This window comes from Gossypium arboreum, chromosome 8, assembly GCF_025698485.1.
Source record: "Gossypium arboreum isolate Shixiya-1 chromosome 8, ASM2569848v2, whole genome shotgun sequence".
Lineage (NCBI taxonomy): Eukaryota > Viridiplantae > Streptophyta > Magnoliopsida > Malvales > Malvaceae > Gossypium > Gossypium arboreum.
This window is the reverse complement of record NC_069077.1, coordinates 10,892,778-10,908,397: the sequence shown is the minus strand read 5'-3', so window position 1 is coordinate 10,908,397 and position 15,620 is coordinate 10,892,778. Positions and strand designations below refer to the sequence as shown.

Sequence of the window (15,620 nt, the reverse complement as noted above, 5' to 3'; positions counted from 1 at the left end):
AGTTTTAGTTTTTCATTAGATTTTTCAATTCCACTAATAAACAGCCGCCACATGTCATGTTTTATATTTAATAAATTGGTTGTAAAATTAGTAAAATATATTTAGTTAAAGTTATAAAGTATCTTAAACCCACCATACTCTCTCTTTTATTTGCTTCTTCTTCCTCGTCTTCCCCATATCACCTTTATAAAATCAATAAACCCCAGGATAGAATTCATAGCTATTTCCAGTGGTGGAGTCAAAATATTAATTTTGATGGTAAAGTTAAAATTAGAAGTATTAATGTAAGAGTTGATTTAAATATATAAATAATCAATTCAAAAGAAACATTATTTCAACACGACAGTCGATTTAAACATATAAAAAATATATTCAAAAGAAACAGCATTTCAACAATTAAGACAAAATAGCTAACATCTGACTTAGTTAACCATTTTTTATTTTGTTTTAACAGAAATGCTCACTGCTTCACAAGCTATCATTTGACATGTTTTTAAATAAATGATCAAGGATTTCTTCCTCCCCTTCACTTTGGCCGAAACTTACTATAACATTATCTAACTATTTTTGTTTCATTTTTACACTTTTAAGAAGTTAGAAACCATCTCCTAATCATTTTTCATCCAAAAATATACACATTTAACTTAGTTTTATAAGTTTCCAAGTTCTATCAAATATCCTTTAATGACAACTTTTAATATACTTGATAAAACAAAAACTATTGGTACATATATGTAAAACAAGTTTCAAATATTCAAAATTTATGAAAAGTTTGAAAAAAACATACTCTATACTTCAAATTTGATGGATAAATGATAAATAATTTTTTCTTCTTTTATTGCTAAGCACCAAATGAGGAAAAATATGATAAAAGTCTCTTCATCTTTTCTTTTCATTTTATATATATTATATATTATGTTAAGTAAACTATTAAATAAATATTAATTTATTATATTTAACAAAAATATTATTCAAAAATCATCATGAGTAATTTAGCTTATTCAATAATATTTTCTCTTGTCTGTCTGTTGACACGTTTTCTGCTTTCTTGTTTGGGTGCTGCTGTTTTTTTCTCGATTTTTTTCTCATTTTTCTCTTCAGTGCTTTCCTACTAGTGTTATATAGAGGAAGATTTGGCTAATCTACATTTGGTTGATGAGGAGGAAGAGGGTTTTCAGGAAGATGCAGTGTGGCTGACTAGAATTTTCATTTTATGTTGGTGAGATGGTGTTTGACTGATAGCGTTGTCCATTTTCCCTCACTACGGAACACAATGGCTGATCTTTGGCATCCTATTCGGGGCATTTGTATCTCTGACTTAGGAGAAAAACGCATCATTTTTCAATTTTTTCATGAGGTGGATATTCAAAGAGTACTTACGGGAACGCTGTGGTTCTTCAATAATCATTTACTACTACTCCATAGAATACTGTCAGGAGAGAACCCATCTTCTGTTCTGTTAATTTCATCATAATTTTTGGTCCAAATTCATGATCTACCCCTAGGACTGATGACGGAATCCATGGCCAAATAGCTTGGGAATTTCTTAGGGCAGTTTTTGGATTATGATATATCTTTTCAGACAACCACTTTTCATTCTTTCATACGCATTCGGGTTCGGCTAGATGTTACGATTCCTTTGAAAAGAAAGAAGAAAGTTTTGGTTAGCAATAACCAAATCACTTCTGCTCGATTTCAATACGAGAAATTAAGCTTATTTTGCTTTATATGCGGCAAACTTGTACATGGTGAGAGTTTCTGCCCTTATCGTGTTAGAATCAATCCTTTTAAAATCGTTTTTGGCTGGGATATTTCTCTACGTGCGGCGGCGAGACAACACACTACGTCGGCTAGTAGGTGGCTTCGAGATGCTGATGGGATGGAATGCAGCTGGACGGATAAGGAAAGAAAGTTTTGGGGCCAAAATGTAGGGATTGAGAGAGATTTTGGGAATAATCGTGGGAGTGATTTGGCTCACTCTTATCCAAATCCTAATTTAATTCCCTTAGGATCTAGTCAAATGCCAAAACATAAGGGATTGGATACAGGGATCAATGTGGATAATTGTGTATTAAATGGAGCCTATATTGTGTCTAAAAGTAGACATGGGCCGATAAAGTTGCAACCAAATGAGTAAAACGACCTATTCCTTGCTTTGGAAGGAAAGAAGCGCCAGCGTTTGGCGAGTGATTTGTTTCATCTTTCGGGTAATAATACTGATGAAGGATTTATTAACATATCGGCTAGCTCTACTGGGTAGAGCAGCTGAGCACAAAGAAGCTACTTAGTTGGAATGTGTGTGGTTTGGGGAGACCCCGGACAGTTAATAGGCTCCGTAATAAATTAAAGGCCATTAATCCTCATATTTTGTTTCTTATTGAAACAAAATTAAACTCTAAAAAAATAGAGATGGTGCAGTTAAAATGTGGTTTTTCGAATGGGATAGATATTAGAGCTATTGGTTCGAAATGTGGTTTATCTTTGGTATAGAAAGGCAACAACTTAGTTTGGCTCAGAAGTTGCTCTCTTTTCCATGTAGATGCGGATATTCATGACCTTGAAAATGGTGAAACTTGGAGACTTACTGGTTTTTATGGTAACCCCGATGAACATTTTTTACGGGATTCAAGGGCTTTACTTCAATCCTTGGGATATGACCAGTCAGTTCCTTGGCTTGTGATTGAGGATTTCAATGAGATTACAAGTTATTTTGAAAAGAGGGAGCCGACTTCGGTTTGAACGACAAATGACTGCTTTTAGGATTGTTTTGGAGGATTGTTCTCTTTATGATTTGGGTTTTACTGGTCGATGGTTCACATGGGAAAGGGGACGTTCCTTATCTACCAACATTCGGGAAAGACTTGATAAGGGTGTTGCAAATTTGGATTGGACGAACCTTTTTCCAGGATATTCGATAGAGCATTTGAGCCATTAGATATCGGATCACTACCCCATCCTACTGGACACTATTGGAAAGCTGCAGCTTGGGAGCAATTCTGCGTCTAGGCTTTTCCGGTTCGAAGCTAAGTGGTGCTTGGACCAGTCTTTTGAAGAGATTGTTCGACAGGCTTAGGCTGTTCATTATATTAGCCTCCCGTCTAAATTGACAGTTGTGGGCTAACATTTTCAAAAGTGGAGTCGGTCAAATGCCCATAAGCAAAGATATCATCGGTTACATCTGAAAAGAAAGCTGGCTAATCTCATTAATCAGGATCCATCCGACGCGGTCCTGATTGAAATTATGGAGGTGTAAATTGGTTTGAATCTTGAGGCAGATAAAGAGGAGGTATTCTGGGAGCAACGTACCCGTGCTAACTGGTTGCAAAATGATGATGGAATACGAGCTTTTTCCACAAAGTTGCTGTGACTCGTCATAGTCATAGTCGGATTCTTGGTTTGGAAAATGAGTCTGGTCAGTGGGTTTCTAATCTTGAGGAAATGATGAAGGTTGCTTTGAAGCATTTTGGAGGTCTTTTTACGGCTTCTAAATCGAGGGGTGATGACAGAGTGTTTGGCCTTGTTGAGCAAAAGATCACACCAAACATGAATGTAGATCTGCTAAAGCCTTTTACAAAAGACGAAATCTGGTTTGCAATAAAATTGATGGCACCTTTGAAGGCTTCAAGGGTTGATGGTTTTCCAGCCCTGTTTTATTAACGATACTGGCACATCATAGGTAATGAGATTTCAAACTTTTGTTTGGATGTTTTTAATGGTAAAATAGAAATGAGCGCGATCAATAAAACACATCTTGTCCTTATTCCAAAGGTTAATAAACCAAAAAACCTCTCTCGATCCTGACCCATAAGCTTATTTACTGTGCTTTATAAGATAATTGTAAAAGTTCTTGTAACGACCCGAATTTTAAGGTTATCAGAAAAATGTATTTTCGGGTCTCCGTTTCTGAAAAATGGATTAGTAAATAATTATTAAAAATATTTATGAAGTTAGTCGAGTGGTTAATTAGAGTTTAATGAAGTAAATTTAGCTTAATTAAGGATAAATGGATAAATTGATTAAATTGAATGAAGTGTGAAAGTTTAATTATAGAATAAAGAAAATTGAGGGGATTAAATAAGCAAATAAGCCAAAATGAGTGCCAAGTGTGTGATAAAAATAAAATACATGTGTGATAAATAATGTACATACATTTGTAATACATGTTTGTATTTACTTATTATTTAAGTAAGTATTAATGTATTTATTATTATTAAATTGATATTATATGATAAATAAATAAAAGAAAGACAAGTGTATGAAAATGATTTGATATAAGTGTAGAAATAAAATATACACATTTGTAATACAAGTATTTGATAATAAATAGATATTTATTTAAATATTAAATTATTGCTATAATTATTAATTAATATTTATATTATATTATATTATGAAATAAATTAAAATAGTGACAAATGTGTGGTAATTATAAAATACATGTGTAATAAATTGAATACATACATTTGTAATATGTATATTTAATTATTAGTATATATTTATTATTTATAAAAGATATTTATTAATTAAATAATTATATTATAAGATTTTATGTAATAAATATATTAAATTATGACAAGTGTGTGGATAATAAATGGATACAAATGTAAAATAAATATTTGATATTAATTAGATATTTATTAAGTTAACATATATATATATATATATATATATATATATATATATATATATAAAGTAAAACAAAAGAAAAGAAATGAAGAAAAAAGATAGAAAAGAAACAGAAAGAAACGAAACAGAGAGCAAGGAAGGAAAGAAAAGAAAGAAAGGGAGAAAAGGGAAATTTTAGATTTCAAGGTTTGAAAGTTTAATTGGTAAGTCAATTTAGCCCTTTTTACTTAATTTTGATGTTTTAGAAGCTTTGGAACAAGATTTTGATGAAATTAAGTTGATATTTTGAAAGTTATTAGATTTCTAGATAATGTTCATGTTGAGTAAAATGATGAATTAAGGGTTAAATTGATAGAAATTCTAGTTAGAAATGAAATAAGGATTGAATTGTAAAGTGATTCATAAGTTTTATGCTTTAAGGACTAAATTGAAAGAATTTCGAAATTATGGTTTTATGATGAAAAATAGATAATTTTGTCTAAGTTTGGTTAAAAATTGAGTAGAAATAAAGTATGAATTAAGATAGAAAAGTAATTGAATTTAGTTAGGATTAAATTGAAATTAAAAGTAGAAAATCAACATTTTGCACTAAGACTATTTTGGACACCATTACCAAAAATTGTATAAATTTAATTATAGAATTAATAAAATATGAAATTAAATCTTATTGAGTCTAGTTTCTTATAGAAGAAACGGTATAAGCAATTGAATTACAAATTATGAGATATAATGAATTTTGTGAGACAAGGTCAGAATGAATTCGGGTTCCTCTGTTCTGACTTTGGAAAATCACCAAAAATTGGAGAAAAATAATTAGAGGCTTAAAGTTATATGTTTAGAATCCCTAATGAGTCTATTTTCAGGAGAAATCAACGGGAATATTATCCGAGTTCTGTATTGTGAGATAATTAATTTTTAGTGAAGAAGGGTCTAAACCGCCAGACAGCAGAATAGGGGTGAATTTAAAGAATAAACTGTACTTAATGGCTAAACCAAAAATTCTGAAAATTTTATGGTAAGAAGATTTGTGAGTCTAGTTTCAGGAAAAATCAGGGGATCTTAATTTAGAATTCTGTAACTCAAGATATAAATTAGTAATGTATTAATGATTATGAATTGTATTAATTTCGTAGTCAATGTGGTACCAAAAATCTCGGCTAAGAAAGGACAAGACAAAGTCAATGAGAGTTAGCTCGAAAATTACAGTTTGTATTTCTATAACCCGAACTTAATATTTAATTATTGAATTTATTATTTATTATGTATGGTAGGTGCATTGATTAAATTATTTGAAATAAAATAAATATTAATTGAAATTGAAGGGTGAATTTAATTAATAATTGTTGTATTTTAATTGAATGTTATGGTAAATAATTAAAGAATGAATTATTGGTATTGTGTTTTTATTGAAATGATTTGATTTGAAAATGTGGTGAAATAATTATGAACATGTGTTTATTGTGAAATTGAATATTTATTAGTGAAAAGTGAATGAAATTATATTGAATCGAAAAAAATATATAATTAATTAATTAAAATATGAATTAATTGAAAACTGAAAAGTGAATTAAATACCCTATTACCTAGTCGGGCTAGTCGGATATAGTTGGCATGCCATAAGATATGAAAGAGTACGGGTTTTTGCTGACTTATTAATCAGGCACTTATGTGCCGACTCATCTTATCTTATCACATTCATTATTCGATTCGAACTTTGTGTGTCAGATATTGTTACTGTTACCATTACTGTTACTGTTTTGGATTTGTTCCGATGAGGTACTCTGTGTACCGTCTTATTCTTCGTTCGGATTTGTTCCGATGAGGTACTCGTGTACCGTATTACTCTTTATTACTATTCTTTTTGGCTTTGGCCGATGAGGCACTATGTGCCGTACTGGTGTGTTGGTTGGATTCGTGTATCCGTCTGAGTCCGAGTCATGTTAATAGGAGTAAATAAAGGAACTGGAAAGATCGACTGTTACTGAATAATTTAATTGTTACTAAATAACTTATTATTATTGAATAATTTATTGTTACCGAATAACTGACTGTTACTGAATAAATAATCGTTCTAATTGACTGGTTGTTAATGAATATTACTGATTGATTAATTGCTATTGAAAAATAATAAATGATTTTGAATTTAAAGTAGACCAAAACATTGGTTGGAAAGTGAATGTTTGAATACTCATTGAGTTTGAATAGTTCAATATATAAAAATTAATATGTTTTATAATTGTTTAAGTGTTCAGATTATAGAAATACCACTGAGTGTATACTCATCGTACGGTTTGCTTCCGTGCGCAGGTTAAGGTTAGACCGTTGAATTAGCATTCCAGGCCGATCCCGAATTCAATGAGGTAAAGTATGTTGAGTATTGGTAATGGCATGTACCTAGGATGTCTTATGAGAGTCATTTAGGTTGTGAAAGTATTGATAAAATAAGTAAATTATGGTTGGCAATGGTATATAGTATGAATTTGAAATTTGAAAGAAAAATTCGTAGTAATTCAAAATTAGTTCCGAATTGATTTTACTGTTCATATTAGACCGCGAGGGCCCATTAAAGGGACAACATCTTAAAATTATAATGAGTCTGAACGTTTATATTTAAGTAATGTCTGTATTGTACTGTATTAACTGGTAATGTCTCGTAACCTTATTCCGGCGACAGTATGGGGTTAGGGGACGTTACAGTTCTAGTGGATCGTATGAGTCCAATGCTAGGATTTTGCATTGATGAATCTCAGGGTGCTTTTATCCTAGGGAGACACATATCGGATAACACATTAATTGCTTATGAGGTTTTACACTCTGTGAAGTTAAAGAAGAGTAAAAGAGGGAATTTTGAGCTCAAGCTCGATCTTAGTAAAGCGTATGATCGAGTGGAATGGGATTTTTAGGCTGGAATGATGACTAGCTTGGGTTTTCACCAGGATTGGATTATCCTCATTATGCGGTGTGTATGTTCGGTTACCTACACGGTGGGAATCAATGAGAACATTAGTTATTATTTTACTCGGTCAAAAGGGTTGTGACAAGGTGACCCGCTCAGTCCCTATCTTTTTCTTCTCTGCGTGGAAGGACTTTTTACTCTTCTGAATGAGGCAAAACTTAATAATATGTTGAAGGGTGCTTTGATCGGTAGGGGAAGGTTAGTGATTACCCATTTATTATTCGTTGGTGATTGCATTATTTTTAGTGATGCTTCAATTGAGGATGCTAACACTACCCGCAATATTCTAAAGGAATATGAACTGGCATCAGGTCAATAGATTAACAGGGACAAGTCACTTATTTATTTTGGTGCAAGTGTGGGGCCTGAGGATAGGAATTTAATCACTAATGCCTTGGGGGTTAGAATGACCACGAATCTAGAGAAATATTTGGGGTTACCCATGATGGTTGGGAAAAATAAAAAATGGGCTTTTGCAAATTTTGTGGACAAATTTCGAAGGAGAATTGAGGGTTGGAGTACTAGGTATCTTTCGATGGGTGGCAAAGAAGTATTTATCAAAGCAATACTGCAAGCAATTCCAATCTATGTGATGCAATGTTTCGCATTGCTGAAGAACTAATGTCACCAGTTTGAAGGATTTTTGAATAAGTTTTGGTGGTCTAATTTTAAAACAGCCAAAAGAATTCATTGGAGTACTTGGAGTGAATTCTGTTCATCCAAGGTAGATGGGGGGATAAGTTTTCGTGATCTAGTCTTTTTCAACAAAGCTTTACTAGCTAAGCAAGTCTGGCGACTCATAACTCAGCCAGATTGCCTTTTATCTAAGGTTCTTAAGTCTCGTTATTACCCATTCACAAACATTATGTCAGCTAAAGTTGGATCTTACCCTTCCTTTACCTGAAGAAGTGTCTGCAGTGCTAGGGATATGTTTGATGACGGTTTACTTTGGCGAATTGGCAGTGGAGAGAAGGTGAATATCTGGAATGACGCTTGGCTGCCTAGTTTTGGGAGTGGCAGATTATTAGTCTATGCTATTGATACCTGCTGGTCAACAGTAAACCAATTAATTGATGCGATTTTGGGTATCTGGAATAGGGAGGTGATTTGCAAGATCGTCGATGGCGAACAAGCTAGTCGCATTTTAAAAATTCCAATTACAGGTTCTAGTGTTCCAAATATGTTGGTTTGGCGCCATGATGCTTCTGGGGAGTACTCAGTGAAGAGTGGGTATCGTAGCTTACTTTCTAAGAAGACTCAATTTACAAATTCCAACTTGAATACAAATGACAATTCCAAATTACTCTACAAATCTCTTTGGGAATTGCAGCTCCCTTCTAAAATCAAAATACATATGTGGCGTCTTCTTAATGACTATGTGCCCGACTTTCTTAATTTAGCTAGAAGGGAATTACGAGTGGATACTGGTTGCCGGTTGTGTAAGGAGGCCCCAAAGGATATACATCACATCTTATGGTCCTATAATGTTTTGCGACATCTTTGGCATCTTCTAAATCTCGTTCTCGACACAAGAATGAATACCTCGGAGGGAAGAACACAATTTGTAAGTAATTTTATTGCAGCTGATGAGAATACCAGGAAACTTCTAGCTATTTCGATTTGGACTTTTTGGTTTAAAAGAAACAAACTGATACATGAAGGCCTCAAATTCTCTATGTATGAAACCTTGGGTTTTGTAAAGAGTTATATTCAGGATTTTAGTCTAAGTAAATTTGCTTATTTCTCCCCTAAAACACTAATGAATGCTTTGTGGTGACCACCTAGTCTTGGGACTATTAAATTGAATTTTGATGCATCTTTTATGAGTGATTTTAACCTTTCTATTGCAGCAATTTTAGCTCGAAATGCAGAAGGACAAATAATGGGTGCATGCACTTACCCTTATTCAGATGTGGTAGATACTTTTGTTGCAGAAGCTTGAGCGTGTGAAAGAGCTCTTCAATTTGCATTGGATATAGGTTTCAGAAAGCTCAATCTAGAGGGAGATTCCCTAACAATAATAAAGAAGTTACAATCGTACAGGGAAGACAGATCTATTCTCAGTTCGATTTCGTAGAGTATCTAGCAGTTAGAGAGATTTTTTGAGGAAGTTGTTTACCTTCTTGTCCCAAGAGCTGTTAATAGGGCGGCACACGCTCTGGCGATGTATAGGCGTAGTAGACCCGCTCCTTGCTTTTGGGTTGAGGAGGCTCCTGACCTAGTTTTCAAGCTAGTGGAGAAGGACCAGATTGAATGGCTCAACCAGTGTTAAGTTTCCTGTTTTAGGCAGTGGTAAAAGGGAGAAGGTTCTGTTGAATCTCTTTTGGGGTCTTCCAGTACCGTTTCACTTTCCTATTTTTTAGGGCTCTAAAGGTTTTTGACTACTGATCGGAAAGAACTAGCTGGTATTCTTCGTGGTTTTCTTTTGAGGGGTTGGCTTGGTAGCTATTTTTCTGACTTTTAGTTTTCTTTTCTGTGTGCTTGTCTTTTTAGGTTGATATTTACTCTGTGGTGTTGTTCCATCTGACTTGACGTTTTGTTTCTGTTTTTTGGCCCTCCCTTTTTTTAATGAATATCAGTTTTTTTAAAAAAAAAAAAAGAATATTTTCTCTTTGTTTTTATCAAGAATAAAATTTTTAATATTATGTTTAATTCTATAAAAATATTGGAGGGGCCTACTTATATTTTTAGGAGGGCTATAATATATATACAAAGGGGAAAATTGTAAAAATTTTAAACTTTGGGGGCCTACTTATATTTTTGGGAGGACCATAGTGTAAATTTACAAAGGACTAAATTAAAAAAAATTAAACTTTGGAAGGCCATGGCCCCAACGTGGCTCCGCCACTAGCTATTTCCCTTGAAAGAAATTATTTTACCCATAAAGCTGTAGAAATTGGGTGATTGAATTAATTTTTTTGCAGGGTTAATCGGTTGCTGAAAATTTGTGGGTGAAGATGAAAGGGTTTTTTGGAAAATGTTTTATGTTTTAACTTAATTTAAAAAATAACAGATGTTGTTATGGTTTCCAAATTTATGTATCAATTAAATTAAAAAGAAAGTTTAAGTACTAAATAAGTATAAGTTGTCAAGTTCAGTACTTTTATATATATTAACCCTTAATATTTTAAATGCTTTTAATAATCATTTTAATTTTTACAAAAAATTTATTAGATGAAATAAATAGGTATCATTTAATGTAGAAATTATTAAGATCATTTTATTTTATTAAAATTTTAAATAAATTATCTTTTTAAAATGAAATATTTAAATTATCATATCGCCTTTTATTCAAAAATTATATTCTTAAGATTAAAATAAAAAGAAATAATCTATTAAAATCAATATTTACTTTTATCAAACAATATAATTATATTCATTAATTTATCAAACAAATTTTTAGCATAAATTTAGCACTTACAAAATTTTACAGTAAAAATAAATATCTAATTTTTCATAATTTAAATTTTCAATTTATCAAACATGATCTAAATCAATTTATTTCAATTAAATCCATTGAATTCACTTCGATTTAATTCTGCTCACCTCTAATTATTACAAATTGAACGTCCCATTTGATAAAGAAATTTTAAAGTTTAAAATTTCCGACTAAAACATTAAAAATTTTGGAGGGTATAAGATCCAAAGTGCAGCAGCAACACTGTGCTAGACAGGCCCGCTTAAATTCGGCAAGTTTCGGTGTTTTTTGGCAGTCACCAAACAAGCTTCAGCTGGCCAAACATGGAAAATTTCTCGTCTTATTTTTCCCTTTATATTCTAAAGTTTCTCACAAACCCACAAGCATCAAGGAGTCCAGCTGATTCAATTAATAAAAACAAAACATATTACCTGTTTCACTTGTGATTTAAATTCCTAAACCTCTATACACATAGGTTTTTAGGTGAAAATGAATGTCGGCCAAAAGGTCAAGGACCTAACGTCGCCATAACATCAGATTCAGAGATGTGAAAAGTGGGATCGTTAGTTGACATGCTGCAAAACCTTGCATACTCCATTACAGCAGTATATATATAAAAAAGGAGCCCACACTGTTTTATGGAATCCATGTGTTGCATGTAATTTTGGTTCAATTTTCGGTGTAGATTGAGAGTTCTGAAAGTGGAAATGAGAAGCTAGCAATTGCTTCCTCTCTAATGCCTTAACCCCAAAGCGTTATCTTATATATTTATGTCAAGAAAACACGTGTCAGTATAAGAGATAAGATTGACTCTATATAGATCCCCTGAGTTTGGTCAACCGTCCCACTTCAAATAGAATCTATCATCCGTGTTTAAAGAGCATAATCTTAATTTAAACATTGGTAGATTACGTTTGAAGTGAGACGGATGGCCAAAAAATCAATATAGAATCAACTATACCTCTTATACTGACATGTATCTTCTTAATGGAGAGATATAACACCTTAATACGCAACTAACTCGACAAAGACAAGCCATGTATCCTACAACTCATCATTGTAAATCTTACCCTTCAACTAACTCAATGAAAATTTTTTAAAGCCAGCCACTAAGAGAATGATGTTCCAACCACCACAAAAATTTTGAGCCTACCCTAATTATATGTCCCACATGATGCAAGTTGCTGATTAGTGATTGTAAATTCCCAATCAAGCGATACCAAGTGGGTTCCTCTAGAGCTTAGAGCCTAGAGACATATACGTGGCAACCAGCATTGGGGCGGCTAACCAGCAATGCCTAATGGTTCAAACAGGATAGAGCTCAAGCATATGAACAGGCAATGTGGTTCATATTCGACATAATTGTCAGCTTCTCAACCGTTCATACATTAACAGTTCCATTTCCACGTAATTTCCTAGCAAGACAAGAATCCATGATGGAACGACATTGATTTGCCGTTGAAAAACATTCGTCATAGTGATGAAAAAAAAGCTAAAATTCTCTAATCAACAATATGTTACATTGCCAACTTTTAGACATACAAACTTGGTATTTCAACATCAGGCGCAGTTAATTTCCTGGAATTGAAATATGGAATCTGACCAGCTTTTAACTCTGCAATGCAATGGTTCATAAAAAGATTCTAAAGTTCATCAGCATTTTTATTTTATAGGAGTAACAAGCATCATTGGTCAATTACCTCAAAACTAACAATTAGGGGCTCAACCATTGTCCCTATCAATGAATTGAAGGTAATCCCTTTGCTTTTTCAAGATGATATATTTCATACAGAAAATGACCACCATGAGGAGAAATAAATGGGAAGAATTGATCAATTATCATTGGATGGAGAAACACAGATTATAAATCACAATCTACAAAGATGAAAGTTCATACAAACTCAGATATAAGGCTGAAGAATGTGAATCATGCATAGATTTAAGCTGCTAAGTAAGCAAATGAGTATGGCATGAACAGAAGATTGAAGTCAATAATAATCCAACATAAAGAAGTGGGAGAACTTTTTCTCCCAATTATAACAAATGTTTGAATAGAGTTTTTTTTTTTTTAATTTTATCTGTCCATATCAATGTAGCAAAAGCATACTATAAGATTACAAACAGGGGAAAAAGTGAAAAAGAGAATTTTATTCTCTTAAACCACCCCCAATAGCAAAAGAAAAAAAAGAGCATCTAACCCTTTTTTCCCTTTTTTTTTTTCTCAATTCTTCCTATACAATTCCAATCACAAATTTCATTTTTTTCCTTCCATTAAATCTAATCAAAAGCAAGAAATTATAATGAAGAATAAAAAAAGAGCCGCACCCATGTTTGTGACCTTATTGTCAGTGTGTAGTGACCTTAGATCTTTTCTTTGCTTCGCTGTAAAGCACAACTCCCATTATTGTAACAGCGAATCCGGCCATCCCCATCACGGTCACCGGATTCTTGAAGATCATAACCGACACAAACGCTGCTAATGCAGCTTTGGCATTTCCCAAAACCTGCAAAGTAAGGGCACTCGTATGTTTGGTAACCAAAAAATTTGTTAAGTTCACCAAATAAGCCACCGTAGCATTCCCAACCAACAAGAAAACAATGAAAGAATCAGTCTTGGCTTTCTCAAGTGTGATTCTTGCAACATTTCCTTCAATATATAGAGAAAACGGTAACAAAATCATTGCTGCCATAGGAGCCATATACAGCAGCAAGTTCATGGAATGTAGCTTCTCAGCTTCACTAGTTAACAAGATCCCTTGAACTACAGACTTTAAAGCACGACCAGCAGTAGAACCAACACAAACCAAGAACCCAAACAGGTTAAACAAAGGCTCACTGTTACTAGCCAACACAATCCCAAAAACCACAGGCAAAAGTGCACAATAAACCTCTGCAGATTCCTTCTTGCAAGTGATTAAGAAAGCGAAAATTGCAGTGAAAAAAGGGGTCGTGGCGCCAATAGCTTGGTTAAACGACACTGGAATGTACCTTAAAGAAGTGTTCCCACACACGACGGAGAAACAAAAAATGGCACTCAAAGCAAATATTTTAAAAAACTGCTTCCTCGACAAAATATGTTGCCTTGGAACTATTTCAAGAAAGTTTATGGCTACGTAACTGTAACAAGCACATGAGATCATGTGGAGCATGGTGAGAAAGATTGGATAACGGTAGCCATAAAAGCTGAGGAGATACTTGTTGAGTAAAAGGACCCCAATGTTGGACGTGAACCATGAAGCAATGATCAGTGCCGTTAAGAGATTAGGAGAGAGATGTGATCCAACGCTGTAGATGCCGTTTCTCACCTCAGCTGTTGGGGTTGCCGGGATGTCCAAAAGTTGGTGGTCGGCAGTGGCGGTTGAGTCCAATCTTGGGTTGCTCATCCTCCTTGTAGTCCATGTTTGCGCCTCTACCATTTGAGTCCTTCGGGAGTGACAGTAAAGATGGTAGCTTTGAGCCAAAGTCTCAAAAATGAGAAAAGAAAGAATTTTTCTTTCCCTCTGTGCCACTTAGCTGGTTAGATCTGAAGGAGGGAAGGGAATGTTGAGGAAGATATGTTCGTTGAGGTGATCTGATCGGACGGTGAATAATTAGATTTGAGAAAATGGAGAAATAGGAGGCGTTGGATGGGAAGGAAGGGTAATGGAGGGAATAAAATAAAAACATAAAAGTAATATTAGTTAAGATTAGATATCCTCGTGAAAGCAGGTTGGAGATGGCTGGTGATGGATTCGCTTGCAAGACTCTTGTCTGAATCTGACCACATTTCTCATATTTTATTATTTTTTATATTTACTTCAAACTTATTACCGTCTCCCCGTCTTTCTTCTTTTTATATAACATTTCTTCCATCCCATCTAATTTGTTTTTAATTTTTTAATTAATTAAATTTAATAAAAAATATCTTATAAAATTATTTTACTCAATATTTTTATTTTTTCAGTTTGTATCCATAATTAATTTTTAAGAATAAAATCTCTAAGTTGAAAAATCTTACCAATAAAACTCAATAGATAACAATTTTATTGAGATGGGGAATAAAAAAAAAAAAAGATAAAGGGCTCGAGAATTATTTCCATCATCGGCCACTAGTCACTGAAAAAACGTACTCAATTGAGTACGTCAAATTTTTCATCAATTAGGTCTCTTGACAAATTATTTCCGTCATTGGCCAGTAGTTTCCTAACATGACTGTTAACTATCATTGAGCTAGCCATGATGCTAAGATGGTGGTTTATGTTAGTAACAATTGTTGACATGGCATCACAACGTGAGTAAAAAAAAATTCTGTAAAAAATTAAAAATATTATATTTTACATTTCAAATTTAAAATAAACCTAGACAAATATTATAAATAGAAATAAAAATAAAAAATTTATTTGAAAATTTCATATCCATAATGAACCTAAAAAATCGTTTGTTTAGATTCATTCTCGATATAATTTTTTAAAGGGATAATATAATATTTGACCCTTGAACTTGACAACTAGAGTAACTTTGATACTTATACTTTTTTAGTCAATTTTGTTACTTTAACTTAGCCACTAGATCCATTTTGGTTCATGAACTTGGATTCTATCAAAACTTGATGATGTGACCAGTGTTACTAGAACAATATTA

The 15,620-nt window shown here is 33.1% G+C and overlaps 1 protein-coding gene and 1 long non-coding RNA gene across 2 annotated transcripts; one reads left to right on the top strand and one right to left on the bottom strand.

Moving 5' to 3' along the window:
* The first annotated feature begins 4,716 nt into the window (after window positions 1-4,716).
* LOC128296331 (uncharacterized) lies at window positions 4,717-10,660 on the top strand. Its single transcript, XR_008286907.1, has 3 exons — window positions 4,717-4,829; window positions 6,934-6,986; window positions 10,507-10,660. It is a non-coding gene; the product is annotated as an uncharacterized LOC128296331 (long non-coding RNA).
* A 1,081-nt stretch (window positions 10,661-11,741) lies between these two features.
* LOC108467510 (probable sugar phosphate/phosphate translocator At1g12500) lies at window positions 11,742-14,806 on the bottom strand. Its single transcript, XM_017768143.2, has one exon. It carries the CDS (start codon window positions 14,414-14,416, stop codon window positions 13,346-13,348), a length of 1,071 nt encoding a protein of 356 aa, XP_017623632.1. The 5' UTR covers window positions 14,417-14,806; the 3' UTR covers window positions 11,742-13,345.
* Window positions 14,807-15,620: the final 814 nt, after the last annotated feature.

What these genes read in the sequence shown, in the direction of transcription:
- LOC108467510 (XM_017768143.2), bottom strand. Translation starts at nt 14,416, where the DNA reads ATGGTAGAGGCGCAAACATGGACTACAAGGAGGATGAGCAACCCAAGA.